This window comes from Somniosus microcephalus, chromosome 1, assembly GCF_052327205.1.
Source record: "Somniosus microcephalus isolate GS21.2 chromosome 1, FLI_Smic_1.0, whole genome shotgun sequence".
Classification (NCBI taxonomy): Eukaryota; Metazoa; Chordata; class Chondrichthyes; order Squaliformes; family Somniosidae; genus Somniosus; species Somniosus microcephalus.
In genome coordinates this window covers 50,152,311-50,171,998 of record NC_140987.1, presented here as the reverse complement: position 1 = coordinate 50,171,998, position 19,688 = coordinate 50,152,311, and the positions used below count along the sequence as shown (strand labels likewise).

The window sequence follows — 19,688 nt, the reverse complement described above, 5'->3', positions numbered from 1 at the left end:
CTTCTATTGGTGATGGATTCAAATTGCAAATGTTTTTAAGAAAACCAGTTTGTTAGATGGTCATTATCCCACAGTGTCTATTTATTGTCTGGGAGTTTTTCAAAAATATTTTCTCCCACAAATAAACTCACGCCCTGCTTTATAAAACCTTCCAATAGCTATCCGTATTATATGTGATTAACCCAAGATAGCTCAAGTGTTTCTACTGTATTATACTTAACTGTGCATTTCTCTTAATGGCCCACTGTTTGATATTTCCTTCTATAACTACAGGAAACTTTCGTTTATCCGGAGGTTAAATGTCCGGAAAGCTCTATCCACCGGCAAAATTCAGGAGTCGGTTCAGATTTTTTTTTCTTTTCGTTGCTTTTTTTCCTGCAGTCGTGGCTCTGCAAGGTCTAGCTGAAGCTGTTGCTTAGCTACAGAGACGCTTGCAAGCTACGCCGACTGTTTTGAAGCTGTTGCTAAGCAACAGGGTTTGTTGCTTCACACGGAGCTCAGAAGCTCCGTATGTTTTAACATTAGCGCTGGTTTCTACGGCAGTTTTGATGGGACGGCACCAGCTCGGTCCTGTCAGTGTCGGATACCAGAAAGTTTCCTGTATCGTCCACCCCTTCCCCAGCTGACCGCTACTGGCTGTTCCTTCCCCTCATGTAAATGGTGGCTGGGGCAAGGCCCAGATTGCTTGTGGCTGTCCCTCCCATCTGCATGTGTAACCGTTAGCATGGGGAGGCTGGAGATAGGCCCTGGGAAGTGTCAGTAACAGTCCCGAAGTACCCCATGGAGGGAAATGGTATTGTAATAGCCTCCTCTCCCGCCATTCACCCCCAGCACCTTACCTGCTGAAGGCCTTGCGTCCTCGAGGCCTTCATTGGGGCATAAATTCCAATCGGCTTCTGACCCTTTACCTGGCCGGCCGCCTCATTCCCTCTGCAGCACCACCAGGACTTTGCAGATGGCCAGTGGCAGGCTCCCTCTTGGCAGCAGGAATCCCACCAGGAGCTCACCAATACATGTCTGCTGAACCCCGAGCCAGGATTGGGGAACCGGTGATGTCCGAGTGGCGAGCTTAAGCCATACTCCATCAGAACACAGCTGTCGATAGGAGAATCCTAGCCCATGTTTGAGGTTTTGCTACAAAATCTCAAGGAATTTCAGCTCAAAGAAAATGTGCCTTTTTACAACATGAATAGCAAGATTGTAAATGGCTAACATTTTATATACTATTATGTATATATTTAAAAAGTATTTTTCTCAGATGATGGGGATTCTAAATCCTTGCCACTTTTTACCTTCTCCCGTTGTCTGATGCCAAGTAGAGTACCAAGCACTTCCCTCAGATTTGCTTGCTCTCTCATCACCGTTAATGAATCTTTCCCATAATTATTCTACTTGGCACCAGCAAAATCTTCAAGTTCAGAGATAATCAGTCAAACTGCCTTTATAAGGCAACAGGATAGAATAATTAACTTGCAGTAACAGGGGGAGGCTATTCGGTCATTTCAGCATACTCTACTGTTTTATTACCTATAGCAGTAGACTTAGAACCATGTTATTGATTAAGGCAAGTGATCTGTCAGAGAACATTTTGGTAAAATTCATGGAAGGTTGTGGATAATACTAGGTAAATCACATTTCCAGTTCACGACTGGACAGTGTGGGTATGATGGACAGTTGCTCACCTCGACACTGCTTTGACTTCTCAGCTGATTTTTCGGGAGTACCTGAAGTGCCTGCATTGACAATGCAGGTTCCCTAGCAAAGCTGTGGACTTAAAATAAAGTATGCAGGCAAGCAGCATTCTCCATGAAAAAAAGATCAGCAGGCACGATTATCTCGGGAAATCAGCTGATGGCTGGTTGTAAAAGTCATGGGATCTGTCACGGGCTGGCATAGCATGATGGATCACCAGCCGTATGAACAGCCTTGGCTGAGCAGAAGGAATTAGTACTTCTATTTGCTGCAATAAGCATTTTTCCCAAATTGATTTTGCAACACCATCTTAAACTTTAAATAGAACAATTATTTGGCATGCATAGCCACCATCATCAACTACCAAATTATGTAATTTCATACACTGTTTACGAAGTGTTTTTTCAACAGAACAGAGTCCTTTTGAAGTGAAGGCACAATGGTGAATGCTGATTCAAATAACTAATTGATTCTCATTGTACAAGTATTACTTGGCTTTGCACAACCTAGATTTTCAGTTCAAATGTCCTCCATGGTCAGGTCAAATAGCCTCCCTAATCTTTAATGTTCCATTTCTCAGTCCCTGGTTATTTTCCACCTTTGTGAAGTGTTTTGGAACGTTTTATGATGTTAAAAGGCAGTTTATAGGTGTAAGCTGTCATTGTGGAACTGTACTCCAGGAAGAATCATAGCCTCGAGGCGAAGAGATGAGAAAATTAGTGGAAAGAATCAAAAACATAGTTGCGGTTTGTTTCGGTTATACTTTGGGGAAGCATGCACAGACTGATGGTACAGATGCTGTGTGAGGCACAAATCATGCAACCCATTTCCAGGCTTCTATGTATTTACGCGTGGTAGGAACAGTGACTTACAATAGCTGTTAAGGTGATGGCTGACACCTGTTGTACTGCAGTAGTACTGTCTCCCTGTATTGAGCACGAACACTTCAGGCGTATACACCCGATGCACTCTGTGCCCACAATGCAAATAGTGCGCTACACAAGGCCCCCAAAATGATTCAAACTGGGGCCTCCCCATTAACCGACTGGGGCACCTGCTATTAACAATGGGTGGTTCAGGGAAGACTGATGGGGTATAAAACATGTGGGTGGCCCCCTTCATTGATGTCGGTCCACCATTACCTGTTTTCCCCCGTTCTTTTTCTGGCCTTTATCAGCCAACTCCTGCAACAGGCCTCATGTTCCCGGTGGTTGCAATGCAACAAAAATAAATAAATCACACGATGGCAACGAACAGGCGGCCAGCACCGCTTCGAGCTGCTGCCACCCGACAGTGCCGCGTCCAGCCACGAGATGCTTTCTTCCAAGGGTATCACCAGCTTAATGTTAACAAGCTGACTTTGTATTTTGCCATGTGGTCGGCTCATTCAGGCACAGGCGTGATCAGCCCTTCCAGAATAGTAATCGGAGCACTCCATACCCGGGATCACAATATGGGCCCAATAGTTTTTACTGCATACAGTCAACAGGTAGTGACAGTGTTTTTTTCTTCCTGCCTCTCTTTTACTAAAAGACTGAAAGTGTGGGATCCCTTCAGAAAAGGCCACAAGACTATCCCAGGATACGAGAACCTTAACTTTCGAACAAACAGTGCAGTCTATTTGACAGATGGTGGGTCAAAAGCCATCGTTCTGGCAGGTACGTTCAGCTTGTGCCTTTAAATATAGCATTGTGTCTGGATTTAACTGTTTGGGGGATCAAATTCTTCCCCTCCCCACCAGTCAAAAGCTATTTCCTTATTATTCATGTCTAGCTGCGCCACACTAATCTGTAGCTTCGAACTACAGAGGAGTGCCCTGGCCAGGTCTCAGTCAATATCTTGGTATAGAAGGGAGCTGGTTCTTGGCTGCTGAAGAGCATGGAGAACTGGTCTCCATGAAGAACATTTTCTTGACTGTCTGTTGGGAAGTACACAATGGGACTGCTTACTGACTCCACGCGAATGCAGCCAGCAACACCAGAGTGGTGGGCTGCATGCGCAAACTTGCATTTTATCACCGAGTCACCAATGATGCAGGTCGAACACCCTGCACCACAATACTAATATATCAAACTCGTAAAAGCTGCTAATTATCTGCACTGGGTTAAAGTAAATCCCTAATCTACTTACTAAATAGGGAAACAGAATGTGACAGAGCTCCAGTATGCTGTACTATGGAGTGGTAAAATGAAGATCTGTAGCTATAGTTCTCCATATGGAGATAACTTCAACTGTGCTGCCTTCACTAGGAACGAAGTAGGGGCCAGCTGTCAGCAGGTAGCTCTTGTCCACCTCAAAGCAGCTAAAGAACAGTACTGGCAGAGGCCTGCTGCATCTGGGCCATCCCGTATGGCGAGAGTGCCTCTTCAAATAGAAAGGGTAGAAGAAAATACCAACTTCGAAAAGTTCCGTGTATCCCTTATTAAATGAAAGTCGGGGGGGGGGGGGGGGGGGGTTTAAAAAAACTTCACCACCTCCCCCAATAAAGATGTCACTTCAGACTTCTTCCCTCCATTTGAGATATTTTAATAGGGGAAAATCATAACTTTGAACTGCTCGAAGAGCCAGTGCACAGCAGTTTGACCTTGGGAGCACTGTCTATATTAGCACCATGAATTCTTGTTTAATGTATTAAAATATTTGAGGTTCATCAACTCCTTCTCTCTCCTGCCTCAGGTGACGTGAGTCTATGGGACCTTGATAGTGGCACAGTACTGTCAGTTTTTACTCCCGACAGCATCATTCGGAGCATGACTCTAGTATTTGAACGCAATCTCATTCTTCTTGGCATGAGCAACATTCCTGTCCTCATCACCTTAAAGCTGACATCGAAGAACACACTTAAATTAAGTTCAACAGGAGGGGACATGTTTGGAGAAGCATCCAGTAGCAGTGAGGAAGAGGACAATTCAAATTAAAATCACTGGCTAAACCGAGCCCGAGTGGAGGTCGTTTAACCACTGGTTGGGCTGTACAGGTTGGCTTGAGTCCATCGAATTGAGAGGATCCTGTGAAAGTTTGCCATTTTACAGACATTACTGAACTTTGCAGGATCCTCCTGCTTTCAGACACTGTAACTTATGCAAGGTCTATAGCCCATCAGCTCTCACTTACACTGAAACCAAGAACAGCCCCACTGAAATGTGTGCACCCTATAATACATACTTTCAAAACTAGAATTCCATGCTTCTAGGCTGAATTCTTGCTGTTCAGTACCTTTAATTGACAGATAATGAAATTAAATATTTGTTCCGATCAAGCCTGTTTACATTGTTTGGAATTACATGTCACCATTCCAAATAAAATCAGAGTTAATGCACTAGTGCTAGGGAATGGATTAGCACAGAACCCTACATTTGTTTAGAAGCCAGCAGCACACCAGTGGTTCATTCACACTATCTATACTTCTCCATACAGCTGCACCTAGTCTATTTTAATTGAGTTTTCAATGCCTTAAATTGTGTATAGAACATGCATTTTCCTTATTATCTTCACATTTTATAGCTCAGGCAACATAATTAATGCCAGAGTTCTATTTGTATAGCAATTATCAATCAGTACATTGTAAAAGGAATCAAAATAATTACTGGAGTCAGAATTAACAGCAACTGTTTAAGGGGGCATTGTCACACTTTCTGGGAGTGATCAGAAAAGTTCAATTTCTGGAACAGTCAGTCTGAAGACTCCATTGCATACCCTGCAATTTTGCCCATCTTAAAGTGGTTTTGCATCATTCATTCCCCCCCCCCCCCCTCCTCCCCAAAAGTATAGAGGTGATCAACACTGAGGTCACTGGACAATCTCCACATCAGGTTGCAAACCACTTAAAATGACACGCAACTTCCTTGGGACCCATTCTGTACTGCAGTACCAAATATACCTTTTATATGGACATGAAATGTGCTTATTTTCTGCCCTGCTTCATTAAAGACCTGAAGCTAGATGGATGGTTGGGGTAGGGACAGGGAAGTCACACATGCCTCGGTCTACACCAATGCTACTTTTGGCTGACCACCCCAGCAGGTGCATAAGAGCAGGCAAGAGTATGAAGGGCTCTCAAATTTCCCTTCTCCGTAGGGAGAGGCTCCTTGCTCAGCTCTCCACAGCAGCCCACCCAAGATCAGCTACTCGGTGGTCTGAGAGATTGAATCAACATGCCAACATTGCCCTGGCACAGCACAGCAGTGCTCAAAGGTCTCACACCACCTCCACAACAGTGCCTATTAACTGTACACTGGACCTACCCAGCAACAGATATTAACAGCTACTGCTGAGGATACATTTCATTAAGATTTTCAATTCAATTTTTTTTATTTTTTTTTTATTTTAATTATTGCTAGGATTGGTTGTTTTCATAAGAAAATTAAGTCAGGTTTCTCAGCTTTAACTTTTCTACACTTTCAAATGTTTCAATTGATAGGTTATTAGTCCCGGAAATGACAATGGGTTAAGCTTTTCCATGAGTTCTGGGACACAAGGGACTTTCACTTGCATTTATTGTGGGGTGGAGGAAGAAACCAAATGGGAGCACAAGTGCTGACCTACACTGGCTCCCAGTCCAATGCCTCACATTTGAGATTCTCATCCTGATGTTTAAATCCCCTTCATGGCCTCACCCTTCCCGACCTCTGCAATTTCCTCTGGCCCTACAACCACAAGAACTCTGCATTCCTCCTACTCTGGCCTCTTGTGAATCCTTCCTCCCTTTGTCCCACCATTGGTGGCCATAACTTCAGCCTCTAGGCCCTATGCTCTGGAATTCTCAACCTAAACCTCGTTGCCGCTTTTCCTTTAAGACCCTTCTTAAAGTCTACCTCTCTAACCAAGCATTTAGTCACCCCTCCTAAAATGACCTTCTTTGGCTCAGCATCCATTTGTCGTCTTATGCTTCTGTGAAGCACCTTGGGACATTTTTCTATGTTAAAAGGCGCTATATAAATGTAAGCTGTTGCTGGCAGATTTCTGACTCAGCAGAAGCACAAGTTTCAGAAATCCCCGATCATGTTCAGCCTCTACAATGTGTGCATATTGACATAGTGAAAGATTTCTACTGAAATACAAAGAGAATTACTTTAAAGCTACAGAAACAAGATTCTGAACCATTTGCAGTCACCTGTAAAATATATTGTGCAAGTTCTAATAAGCAATGTCCTTCAAAAGAACTTGCATTTACATAATATCCATCATGTCCAGGACATCCCAAAGCACTTCATCCCTAATGAGCCAGATTTTTGAACGGTCGTTATTATTGCTATGTAGGCAAATGTAGTAGTCAATTTGCAGACATCAAGATCCTACAAATATCAGTTGAGATAAACGACCAGTTTAATCTATTTAATGAAGTTTCACTAGATTGATTCCTGGGATGAGAGGGTTGTCCTATGAGGAGAGATCGAGCCTATACTCTCCAGAGTTTAGAGGAATGAGAGGTGATTTCAATGAAACAGAAAATTCTTAGTGGGCTTGACAGTGTAGACGCGGAGGATGTTTCCCCTGGCTGGAGAGTCTAAAACTAGGGGTCACAGTCTCAGGATAAGGGGTCGGCCATTTAAGACTGAGATGAGGAGGAATTTCTTCACTCAGAGGTTTGCGATCTTTGGAATTCTCTACCTCAAAGGGCTGTGGATGCTGAGTCGTTGAGTATATTCAAGGCCGAGATAGATTTTTGAACTCCAGGGGAATCAAGGGATATAGGGATCGGGTGAGAAAGTGGAGTTGAGGTCGAATATCAGCCATGATCTTATTGAATGGCAGAGCAGGCTCGAGGGGCCGTATGGCCTACTCCTTATTTCTGATGTTCTTATTTTGTGGTGGTGGTGTTTGAGGGATGATTGTTGGCCAAGATACTGAGAACTCTCTGTTCCTCTCCGGATAATGCCACTGTAATTGCACAAAAAATGCAGCTTCCTGCACTGATATTGTAGTACGTACTGTACTGGGGTGCTATTGTAAGCACTGAATCGGTATTTGTGTTATAAGACTAGCCTGAAGGACTACAAACTGTACTACAACTTACATAAACTATTTCTGACCCATCTACTACGCCATTACAATAAACGTAGATAAGTTATTGCTCCCACTCCTCTCCATGCAAGGATGGTACTGTCTAGGTTAAGTGTTAGAAGCTTTCTACACATTAAAACACAGGTGCAAACAGATCTGTATTCAACCACTGAAAACATGCCTGCTGATTTAAAAACTGTTTCAAGAAGCAGATCTCCACAAACACTGTTGTAGTGCACGAGTCAAAATACATGTGAAAATTCAGCAACGTTTAATACTATAGTAAAAATTATTGCATAGTTTCACATACAGTTTAAGCTAATATTCTTATACATGATGACAAGATATGAAAAGCTTTTAAAATGTGTGGCAGTCACTACCTTGACCTCCTATCTTTTTTTGATTTTTCTAAGCATTTGTCCATAGTCTTTTCAGTATCACCTCTGCATTGTGGACAGTACCATTTACCTTTTGGCTTGTACGTTAACCCGACACAAGAAAAATGAAACCACTCAATTGGACATTCTTCATTATCACATCCGATCATTTCACCGTAAGACACCTGGTTGCAGAGGCAGTAAGTGGGCTCATTAGGATCGATTGGAAAGTCAATAGGGGAGACTTCCCTTTCTGGTCTAGCTTTAGAGCGCTTCTTTTTTGCAGATTTTGATTTCTTCTCTTTAGGCTGCTCCTCGGCCTCTTCAGTTTCATTACCAATATGGCACAATTCACGGGTTTCACCATTTTTCTGTCTGCGCGGCCTTCTGGAAGGCCTTTCCAATTGAGCCACCTCCAGTTTGACCTTCTCTATAGACTTCTCATGTTCGGCTGGGCCCTCAAAACATTCCGAGTGACTATCCATCTGCCTCGCACAATTCTCCACCTGTTCACTCATTTGCGAGACGATCTGAATTTTCTCATCTCCCAGCTCTTGGCTGTTAATTAATGCTCGCTGAAGATGATGCAGCGTTCGTTTCCTTTGAGTGCTGTCCGTTTCCTGCTTATACTTTTCGTAAGCATCATCGAGTTCCTTTAAAACTTCTGAAAGAGGGAAATAAAAGCTACATTTGCAAAGTAATTAGCATGATGTTCTTTTAACATTCATCAGTACTCTGGGCTTTAATCAGTTCCCAACATATTAAAATAAACTCATTAAGCTACAGTTGAACAAACCAGAATTCACTATATTCTCAGATCGACACAGTAAGGAACAACGTCCTGTGCAGGGTTTTTTTTAAATGGCTGTTATGTGTTATATTAACATTAGCTGGCCTCTCACTACCATTACACACTTACCTAGCTCAAATACTCTTTATATACTGAGTCAGCACAACTGCAGCAATATAAACACTGGTCAGCTATAAAACTTAAAACCAAATCTAAAAAAGAGAGATAGAGGCACTGGAGAAGGTGCAAATAAGATTTACTAGAATACCAGAACTGAGAGGTTACACCAATCAGGAAAGACTGAACAGGCTGGGACTCTTCTCTAGAAAGAGATGAGGGGTGACCTGATAAAAGTCTTTAAGACTATGAAAGGGTTCGATAGGGTAGACGTAGAGAAGATGTTTCCACTTATGGGCGAGGCCAGAACTAGGGGCTGTAAATATAAGACAGTCACTAATAAATGCAATAGGGAATTCAGGAGAAACCGCTTTGCCCAGAGTGGTTCGAATGTGGAACTCACTAGCACAAGGAGTCGTTGAGGCACATAGCATAGATGTCTTTAAGGGGAAGTTCAATAAACACAGGAGGGAGAAAGGAATAGAAAGATATGTTGATGGGGTTAGCAGGGTGGAAGGAGGCGGTTTCTGTACCATAAACACTATGCAACTCAAATATTTTAATCCACACCAGTTATAACAGGGAGTTACAAGACCAAAACCATATGTTAGTTTAGATTTATCTCCTTCCAAACAAAGGTTGGAGAAAAACATTAGCAGAAGTTAAGCTGTCGGAATGAAACTTCAAGACATTTTGCAGGGCGAGAGTAGCTGCCTGACATCAAGGCATCATTCGATTGTGTGTGACACCAAGGAGCACTAGCAAAATTGAAGTCAATGGAGGTCAGAGGGAAAGCCCTCCAGTGGGTGGTGTCATACCAGAGACAGAGGTACAAGATGGCTTTGGCTGTCAGATGCCAGTTATCACAATCTCAGGACCAACCATCTTCAGCTGCTTCATTAATGACCTTCCCTCTGTCATAAGTTAAGGAGTGGGGGGGGCTGTTTGCTGACATAGAAGATAGGAGCAGGCCATTCGGCCCCTCGAGCCTGCTCCGCCATTCAATGAGATCATGGTTGACAATTCACGTTAAGCTCTTCCAGCTTCAGAAACTATTCACAAAACCAGACCTCTGGTTAAAACAAAGGGAACCTGGTCAAAAAATGTCTAATTCAGTGTACTGCCACAAGAACTATTAGGAATCACTGGATAAATTAATGTACTTCCTGCCACACATATCTTTATTGAGAGAAATAGGGACTGTTCCATATGTATTGTGAACATTTGTACTGCTGGAATGCTTCGGACATGTTCTAGGCTCACGTCTAGACATTTCAACCTACCCAACAGCTGGGTACAGTCATGGATCATTTCTTTTGAAAAGGTTGCTACGCAAGATAAGGGCTCATGGGTTGGGGGTAATACATTAGCATGGATAGAGGATTAGTTAACGGACAGAAAACAGAGAGTAGGGATAAACGGCTCATTTTCAGGTTGGCAGGCTGTAACTAGTGGGGTGCCGCAAAGATCAGTGCTTGGGCCTCAGATATTTACAATCTATATTAATGACTTTGATGAAGGGACTGAGTGTAATGTTTGCAGATGATACAAAGCTAGGTGGGAAAGTAAGTTGTGAGGAGGACACAGAGCCTATAAAGGGATATAAACAGGTTAGGCGAGTGGGTAATAAGGTGGCAGATGGAGTATAATGTGAGGTTATTCACTTTGGTAGGAAAAAGAGAATATTTTTTAAATGGTTATAAACTATTAAATGTTGGTGCTCAGAGATTTAGGTGTCCTCGTACAGGAAATAGATTTAGCATGCAGGTACAGCAAGCAATTAGGAAGGCAAATGGCATGTTGGAGTACAAAAGGAAGTCATGCTACAATTGTACAGGGCTCTGGTGAGACCACACCTGGAGCACTGTGCAGAGTTTTGGTCTCCTTATCAGAGGAAGGATAAGCTTGTCTTAGAGGCGGTGAAATGAAGGTTCACTAGATTGATCCCGGAGATGAGAGGGCTGTCCTATGAGGAGAGATGGAGTAGATTGGGCCTATACTCTCTGGAGTTTAGAAGAATGAGAGGTGATCTCATTGAAACATAAGATTCTGAGGGGGATTGACAGGGTAAATGCTGAGAGGTTGCTTCCCCTGGCTGGAGAGTCTAGAACTCGGGGGTATCGTCTCAGGATAGGGGGTCGACCATTTAAGACTGAGATGAGATAGAATGGAATTTCTTCACTGAGGGTTGTGAATCTTTGGAATTCTCTACCCTAACGGGCTGTTGGTGCTGAATCATTGAGTATATTCAAGGCTGATTTTTGGACTCTAGGGGAATCGAGGGTTACGGGGATCAGGTGGGAAAGTGGAGTTGAGCTCCAAGATTAGCCATGATCTTATTGAATGGCGGAGTAGGCTCGAGGGGCCGTATGACCTACTCCTGCTCCCAATTCTTATGTTCTTAAAGTACACCACAGGAGAGGACATTCCACATTTTGTTCACATGATCCACACCAGCTGCAGAGTACCCCATTTTATAAACCACATCATTAATGTTGACCAATCATCAGGGCCATGAGAAAATTGCTGACAATTGTTATAAATTGTGAGGATTTCCCCTCCTTTCTTGGTGAGAAATTGCAGACTATTAGGTATTGGTATTCTCTATTGCTAAAGGTACTGGTTATATTGTTTTAGTAAATATTAATATTTAAAGATAGATGAATCTCCTCTTGGCCACATGGTCACCCAGTTTTCACTGACACTCTCCTTACCCTCGATCACCATTTCACAGAGGACCATATTCATCAGTATACCAATACCTTTCCGCAATTGCTCCATTAGAATGAAGGAAAATCTTCTTCCCAATTTTCCAGGAGCCCCATTGATAGGCCCTTCTTCTCTCACCTCTAATCTCCAACCTTTCTCTCTCCTCCCTGTCATAAATCTATCTTGTCTGCTTTATGGATGCTCCTCAGAACGTTCCACTCATGTTCCTCCTTAAGCTGCAAGCACACTGTCCTACAGAATCTTCTTTCCTACACTGAAATCAAGATTCAATGGATAGCCGCATTAATTTCTTTCTCAAAACCATGGACCTCTCAACCTCCAATCAATCTTGACCCTCCTACATTTTTCAGGTTTTTAAAACTTTAACGGGGAATCTTATTTCCCAAGATCTAATCTTTTCTACTCTTTAACTTTGGTAGTGTATTCACACCTAGTGTATTTAAAAGTCTAGTCGAATTTCTTTAAACCTGGGTCTAAGAATATACTGCATTGAGTGGTCATCGGTACCTTTAAAAAAAGGGGAACCTAGAAGATAGAGCCGCATCATTCCAAATTTGTTTGTACAGGATTGTTCACTGTTGGCAATAGGGGCGAGTTTTCAAATAGCTCTGCCTGTACTCTATGCAAGGAGTATAGTGAACAGGGCAGCTGAGCTGAGGGCACAGGTAGATACTTGGGAACTATGATGTTATAGCTATTACAGAGACGTGGCTGAAAGAGGGGCAGGTATGGCAGCTCAACATTCCTGGTTACAGGATTTTCAGATGGGACAGAGGGAGGTAAAAAGGGAGGGGGGGTCGTGGTATTGATTAAAGAAACTATTACAGCTGTGAGGAGGGATGATATGTTGGAAGGATCATCAAACAAGGCCATATGGGTGGAACTGAAAAACAAAAAAAAGAGGCGATCACACTGCTGGGAGTGTGCTACAGACTCCCAGTGAGAGGGAGATAGAGGAACAAATATGTAGACAAATTTCTGAGAAGTGCAAAAACTATAGGGCAGTAATAGTAGGATATTTCAACTACCCCAATATTAATTAGTGTGAAGTGTATAGAGGGTGCAGAATTCCTAAAATGCATCCAGGAGAACTTTTTTTATCCAGTATGTAGCAAGCCCAACAAGGGCGGGGGCAGTTCTGGGCTTAGTTTTAGGGAATGAAGCTGGGCAGGTAGAAGACGTATCAGCTTCTGCACAGACCACTGCAGCCGTTCAGTGACATCCTTGACCCTGTAACCAGGGAGGCAACATACCATCTTGGAGTCATGTCTGCGGCCGCAGAAACGCCTGTCTGCTTCCCTAACTATTGAATCCCCTATCACTATTGCTCTGCTTCGCAGTTGTGCAGCTGAGGCTTTCATGGTACTGTGGACTTAGCTCTGGCTGCACTCCCCAGAGGAACCATCACCCTCACCAGTACTCAGCACTGAATACTGGTTGGTGAGTAAGATGGGCTCAGGGGACTCCTGCACTACCTGCCTGGTCCTCCTCTTCTGTCTGACAGTCACCCATTCCCTCACTGCCTGCACACTCTTAAGCTGCAGGGTGACCACCTCACGAAACATGCTATCCACGTAGCTCTCAGCCTCGCGGTTGCACACCAGTGACTGCAGCCGCCGCTCAAGCTCCGTAACCTGGTGCTCGAGCTGCTGTAGCTGGTGACATTTCCCGCACATGTGGTCGTCCAGGCCACGGGAGGTGTCCAGGACTTCCCACATGGCACAGGATGTGCATTCCACGGGTGTGAGCTTCCCTGCCATACCTCTAATTAACAGACTATTTACTAACCTAGCTGGAATAAACTTAAAAAACTTTAAGAAAGCCAAGTAAAAACACTTACCAGATACTCACCAATCAGCTCCCTCTTTGTGAACGTTTAGTTTTAAATCCCGGCTCTTAATTTAAACCAATGCCCAAGATAGAGAGAGAGAGAAATACTGACCAACCAATCGCTTCCCTGCTTTCCTGTGATGTCACTCCTTGTTTTTGTTGTCAGGTCCGCTGCCTCCACTCTCTGGACTCGCTCTGCCGCGCTCTTTATATCCTCAGGTTCCGCTCTCGCTCCTTCTCAGGTCCGCTGCCTCCGCTCTCGATATCCTCAGGCTCCGCTTTCGCTCCCTCTCAGGTCTGCTGCCTCCGCTCTCGCTCTTTATATCACAGAATCACAGAAACCCCACAGTGCAGATAGAGGCCATTTCGGCCCATCGAGCCTGCACCAACACACATCCCACCCTATCCCTGTAACCCCACGCATTTAATCCCCCTAACACTAAGGGTCAATTTATCATAGCCAATCAACCTAACCCGCACATCTTTGGACTGTGGGAGGAAACCGGAGCACCCGGAGGAAACCCACGCAAACACGGGGAGAATGTGCAAACTCCACACAGACAGTCACCCGAGGCCGGATTCGAACCCGGGTCCCTGGCGCTGTGAGGCAACAGTGCTAACCACTATGCCACCGTGCTCTCACTCTCACTCAGGTCCGCTGCCTCCGCTCTCAGGTCTCGCTCTTTTTATCCTCAGGCTCCGCTCCCTCTCCCTCTCAGGCCTCGCTCTTTATATCCTCAGGCTCCACTCTCACTCCCTCTCAGGTCCGCTGTCTCTGTTCTCGCTCTGCCGTGCTCTTTATATCCTCAGGTTCCGCTCTCGCTCCCGCTCAGGTCCGCTGTCTCCGTTCTCGGGCCTCGCTCTGCCGTGCTCTTTATATCCTCAGGTTCCGCTCTCGCTCCCGCTCAGGTCCGCTGTCTCCGTTCTCGGGCCTCGCTCTGCCGTGCTCTTTATATCCTCAGGTTCCGCTCTCGCTCCCTCTCAGGTCCGCTGCCTCCGCACTGCGATTTCCCTGCAGATTTGCTCCTCTACCTCCCTCTCACTATTTGGAGGCCTATAGAATACCCCCAATAGCGTGATCATTCCTTTTGCTCCTCAACTCTAACCAAATGGTTTCTGTCCTTGTCCCCTCAAGAACATCCTCCCTTTCCAACACTACAATGTCTTCCTTAATCAGCATTGCCACCCCACCTTTTTTTCCCCTTCCCTATCTTTTCTGAACACCTCGTACCTTTGAATATTAAGTGCCCAGTCCTCACCGTTTTTAAGCCACGTTTCCGTTATTGCCAGAACATATTGCCACACGGCTAATTGTGCTTGTAGCTCACCAACCTTATTCACCACACTTTGTGCATTTACGTACATGCATTCTAAACCCATTTTTGAATTTTTCGTAGTCTTAGTTATTTTAAGTTTATGCCTCCTTGTTCTTTATTCCCCCACCAGGAGAAATAGTTTATCCATCAATCCTATGGAATCCTGTTATTATTTTAAAGATCTTGATTAGATCACCCCACAACCGTTTAAACTCAAGGGAATACAAGCTATGTCAATGAAACCTGTCCTCATAATTCAGCACTCAAGTCCATTGTATCGTTCCAGTGAATCTGTGCTGTATAGCTCCCCCCACTACCCCAAAGGCGATTTCTCCAAGGTTCGGTCCCCAAGACTGAACACGGTACTCCAGATGGGGTGTGACCAAGGCTTTCTACAACTGAAGCATCACTTCCTCACTTTTGCATTCCAGCTCCCTGAAGATAAAGGTCAACATTCCATTGGCCTTTTTGAACCTGTTCATCGACTTTGTGATTTGTGCACAGACACCTAAATCTCTGCTCACTTAGCTTATGTCCCTTTGTAACTCCCTGCTCCCATTCACACAATTTACTATGCCTTCTTAGTGTCACCTGCAAACTTGGATATACACATCTCTAGTCCTTCGTCCAATTAACTAATATAAATGGTAAAAAGCTGAGGCCCCAGTACAGATCCTTGGGTAGCACCACTTGTCATATCCTGCCAATCAAAGAACGTTCCCTTTATCCCTACTCTGTTTTTATCTCCCAACCAATTACCAACTCATTTCACAAGGTCACCTCCAATGCTGTGTGTTTTAAATTTGTGATAATCTCTTCTACAGAATCTTTTCAAATGCTGTATGGAAATACAGGAAACTCTCGTTTAAACGGCACCTAAATATCCGGAATTCTCTATTAACCGGCAAATCCGAGTCTCCCGCAGTGGCCGAGTTAGTCAGTGGGGGTAGTTCTCCAAACTGCCACCACTCGGCTTCTTGGCGCTGTCGGCAGTCATTAAAGAGTTATGGATTACCCTCAACTGGCAGTACTGTACTTAATCAAGCATCTTCCACCATCCATTTAACACAGCATTCGGTAGGTGAGTACCCAATTACTGCATACTGTACATTTCTTGATTTTTTTATTTTTGTTTGTTAAAAATAACCCTCTCCGTCATCTGGAATTTTTAATCAACCGGCACCATCCCGGTCCCGTCGGTGCCAGATACCAAAGAGTTTCCTGTACAGACAAAATCCAGAGAGATTCCTTATCCACCATGAACTAGCCAAAAAATTCAACTAGATTAGACAGACATTACCTACCCATCACAAATCCCTGCTGACTCTCTGATCAGCTCATACTTGTCCAAATGTTCAGACACTCTAAAAGACACTATCCCAAGCCTAGCGTGCTTTGGAAAATTACTATTAATGCATTTCAACTTCCTCACCAGTTCTTTTAATATTCTGGGGTAAAAACCACCGGGTCCCACTATTTTCAGTTACCTTTTTTTTTATTACTTATGTTAAATCCACTAATTTCTCCCCTTATATTTAGGTCCCATTATCCCACTGGTATTTTGCCCTCTTCCATTAAAACGGATACAAAGTACAGATTTAACACAGCTGCCATTTCATTATTGTCCATTAGTCTTGCGTGGATCTGTCTTTAATGGGCCCACATTCACCTTTATCACTCAATATATTTATAGAAACTTTTGCTGTTAGCTTTGATATCCCTTGCAAGTTTTTTTCCCATATTCCCTTTTTGCACCTCATTGTTGCTTTTTATATCTTTCAGTCAGCTGGATTTCCACTTTTCCTTGCATTTGTGTGCGTCATTTCACAATTCTTTAAAAACAGTTCTGTTGCCCTACCCATCTGAATATTCATAGTCCTTTAGGGCCTGTTAAAGGCTCTATGTACATACACATCCTACCTTGTATTTTTTAGTTGGAAATCCTCAACCTTAGGACCAAAATTTGACCCCAAGAGTATCACAAGCCATGGTTAGGCCTGATCATATGATGCAGCACTGTTCCAGAAAACACAACCACTGTATCAAAATGTGTATATTTACTGTACAACAAGCAACGTTACTGGGAAATGTTTCTGCACAGATCAGGAGCAGCATCAGCTGGGATGGTCATTTTGCTTCCATTCCTTCATGGAGTTTCAAGTGGCTGCTCAGCATCCACATCTCAAAATCCGAGACCAGAAGCGCCACCAGTGTGTGGTTCTGCACTGTTCTCTGCACAGAGGCCCACTGACCTGCTGAGTATTTCACTCCTTTGCTGCTTTCGTTTCAGATTTCCAGCATCTGGAAACATTTTGTTTTATTGCACCCCCTGCAAAGAGTTCTGATATTTTGAACAGCAGTTTCTCTCCCCTAGTGAGTACTGGGGCAAACGGTGGTGATCGGAGCAGAAAGTTTCAGCTTTAACTCTGGGATCTGGAACACTCTACTTGAAAAAGGTGGTAAAAGCTGATTCCATAAATAATTTTAAAAGGGAGTTGGACAGGTACTGGAGGATGAGCAACTTACAGGGTTATGGACAAAAAGCGGGGCTGCAGGACGAAGCATGGCTGCTCCTTCCGTGCTGTAAGTTTCTAGGGTTCTATGAGGTTCGGGGCTATTCAATCACAGTACATTACAAGTGACTACACTTCCAAAAAAAAACACTTCATTGGCTGTGAAAGCGCTTTGGGACATCTCGAGGTCGCGAAAGGCGCTGTTTTAATGAAAGTCTCTCTTTTAATCTTTCAGTTAAGGAGGAATTTGGAAGGACATGAGGGGAAAGGTGCGGCTCCATCCGACCCGAGAGGTTTATTTTTTTGAAAAAATCCAAGCCTCTCAGTATCTTCCCCCGCCCCTAGTTTCCTTCAGCTTCCACCTCAGCAGCGACGGGGACACCCAGAAGACGGTGGCCAGGCCGGGACTGGCAGGGTTTTCTCGGGTTTATCAGTGGGAGGCGGGGCTCGCTTCCCATTCCCTGCCTCACATTCCCGGGGGTGGGGTCAATTAAAGTCTCTCGCCCGAGGACCGGCCCCTTTAATTATATGTATATATATATATTTTTTTTTTAAACCTCCGACTTCACTCGCCAGTTACACCGACCGCGGCCACTGTATTCAACCCGGACCCGGAGCTCCGGCCTCCCCTGGCCGGGCCCAGCTTGACCCCCAAACCCCCTCTTCACCTACACCCGGTCTTCACCCCTCTCCGGGGCCCAGCCCGGGTCCCACCCTCTCCTCTCTCTCCCGGACGGCCCAGTCGCACTCACTCACCTCGGTAGCGGGTGTCGATCTCCCTCAACAGGGATACACTGCGCTGCAGCTCGAGGGGCAGTGTCTCCACGCTCTCCAAATAATCCTCCACGTAGCCCGACACCCGCGCCTTGGGGGACTGACCGAGCATGGTGGAAGCGATCGGGCAGAGACAGCCCCGGCCGCCTCTTCCTCTCTCTCACTCACTCACTCACTCTCAACCCCGGCTCGGCGGCCTCCTAAACAAAACTAACCGCCCGGCTCCGCGCCTGCGCATTCAGACTCTAACACAGTCAGACTCTCAGCGCCTGCGCACTTACGAAGGCTCACTCTCCGCGCCTGCGCACTCAAACTCACACGCGCACTCCGCGCCTGCGCACTCGCACGGGCAGCCCCTCAGACACGTGACTTCAGGCCTTCACCGAGAGCCAAGCTGCTTCCGTCTGAAAAATAAATTCCACCCCCATTTTCCATCGCGTGGGTTTCGAGTCAGTCAGTGTATTGTGATTTATAGTTTAAATGACTGCGAGACATCGCGAGGGAGTGTCGTCCTTTCCTCTCGTATATTCCTGACGATCGCCATGGCCAACGGGCGGTTAAAAAAAAAACCGGCATTCTGAGAATGAGCCCCGTGCTGTTGGTGTACGCGCGCTCGGTACACTACCTGCGTAACTTCCGGCTGGGACGGCTGCCCGTCTGCGCTCGCGCGCTCAGTCCGAGGACATCTTGGCGCTTTCACAATGGCGAGCTTTTTAGACAGGATGATCGTTTCAAGGCGGTGGCACTCGCTGCCCCCCTGGGTCCGGGGACTTTCCCCTAGGCCGAGAATGAAAGAGAAACTATCAGTTCTCCGTGCGTAGCCTAGTGAGCAGGTCTTCAGAATGCCTATGTGTTGTAAGGCCACCCCAGTCTTATATATATCACCGTGACAGCAACTGCGTTTACATTGTGGTGACTGGAGAAAGTGACGTTCGGAGCAAGCCATTATGCTCATAACGATTGCCGAGCATAATCTTTTCCCCCATTTATTTGTTCATTTAAAGCAAAAACGCGTGCTTTAAAAAACGCCAGAACTACGAATAAATTATGCTAATTAGGTTTACAAACCGCAACAGCAAAATGCTAGAGCCACTCAGTAAGTCAGTCAGCATCTGAAACTAATACAGAAAGTAAGAATTTACAAATGAAGTGCACCAAGAAAACCTTGACTAAAACAGCAGCAAGAAGCGGAGGAAGGAGTTATTCCCTCTACATCTACAAAGTGATGAAGCAAGTTCACCCCGACACTGGCATCGCCTCCAAGGCCATGAGTGTCATGAACTCCTTTGTGAACGATATTTTCGAGCGCATCGCGGGTGAGGTTTCCTGCCCGGTCCATTACAACAAGCGCCACACCATTGGCCTCCCGGGAGATCCAGACCTCTGTGTGCCTGCTGCTGCCCGGGGAGCTGGCCAAGCACGCCGTGTCGGATGGGACAAAGGCAGTGATCAAACACACCAACTCAAAGTAAAACTCCACGATATACTGAAAAACGCAAGAGAAGTAAAACAACCTGTAAGATGCTTAAAAGAAGAAGATATAGTT

General features: G+C 45.0%; 2 protein-coding genes and 1 non-coding gene across 6 annotated transcripts in view; 1 reads left to right on the top strand and 2 right to left on the bottom strand.

The window, feature by feature from the left end:
• Window positions 1-4,951, top strand: part of LOC147124055 (NACHT and WD repeat domain-containing protein 2) — a 143,224-nt gene extending 138,273 nt beyond the window's left edge. For both annotated transcript variants that reach the window (XM_085979786.1, XM_085979779.1), the window contains exons 30-31: window positions 3,226-3,350; window positions 4,369-4,951. In XM_085979786.1, coding sequence (XP_085835912.1) covers window positions 3,226-3,350; window positions 4,369-4,610 — 367 coding nt within the window. In that variant the 3' untranslated portion in view covers window positions 4,611-4,951. The remainder of the gene's footprint in view (window positions 1-3,225; window positions 3,351-4,368) is intronic.
• Window positions 4,952-7,949: 2,998 nt separating this feature from the next.
• On the bottom strand, window positions 7,950-19,331 carry ing2 (inhibitor of growth family, member 2). 3 transcript variants are annotated; one of them, XM_085979868.1, is made up of 2 exons: window positions 19,307-19,331; window positions 7,950-8,736 (listed from the first exon to the last, which is right to left on the bottom strand). In XM_085979868.1, exon 2 carries the CDS (start codon window positions 8,588-8,590, stop codon window positions 8,072-8,074), a length of 519 nt encoding a protein of 172 aa, XP_085835994.1. In that variant the 5' UTR covers window positions 8,591-8,736; window positions 19,307-19,331; the 3' UTR covers window positions 7,950-8,071. The 3 variants fall into 3 exon arrangements, with proteins under 3 accessions (XP_085835994.1, XP_085836040.1, XP_085836093.1); XM_085979914.1 differs by lacking the exon at window positions 19,307-19,331 and adding an exon at window positions 18,125-19,011; XM_085979967.1 differs by lacking the exon at window positions 19,307-19,331 and adding an exon at window positions 18,125-18,301 and having other exon boundaries at window positions 7,950-8,756.
• LOC147124054 (RNase MRP) lies at window positions 18,714-18,990 on the bottom strand. Its single transcript, XR_015080207.1, has one exon.
• Window positions 19,332-19,688: the final 357 nt, after the last annotated feature.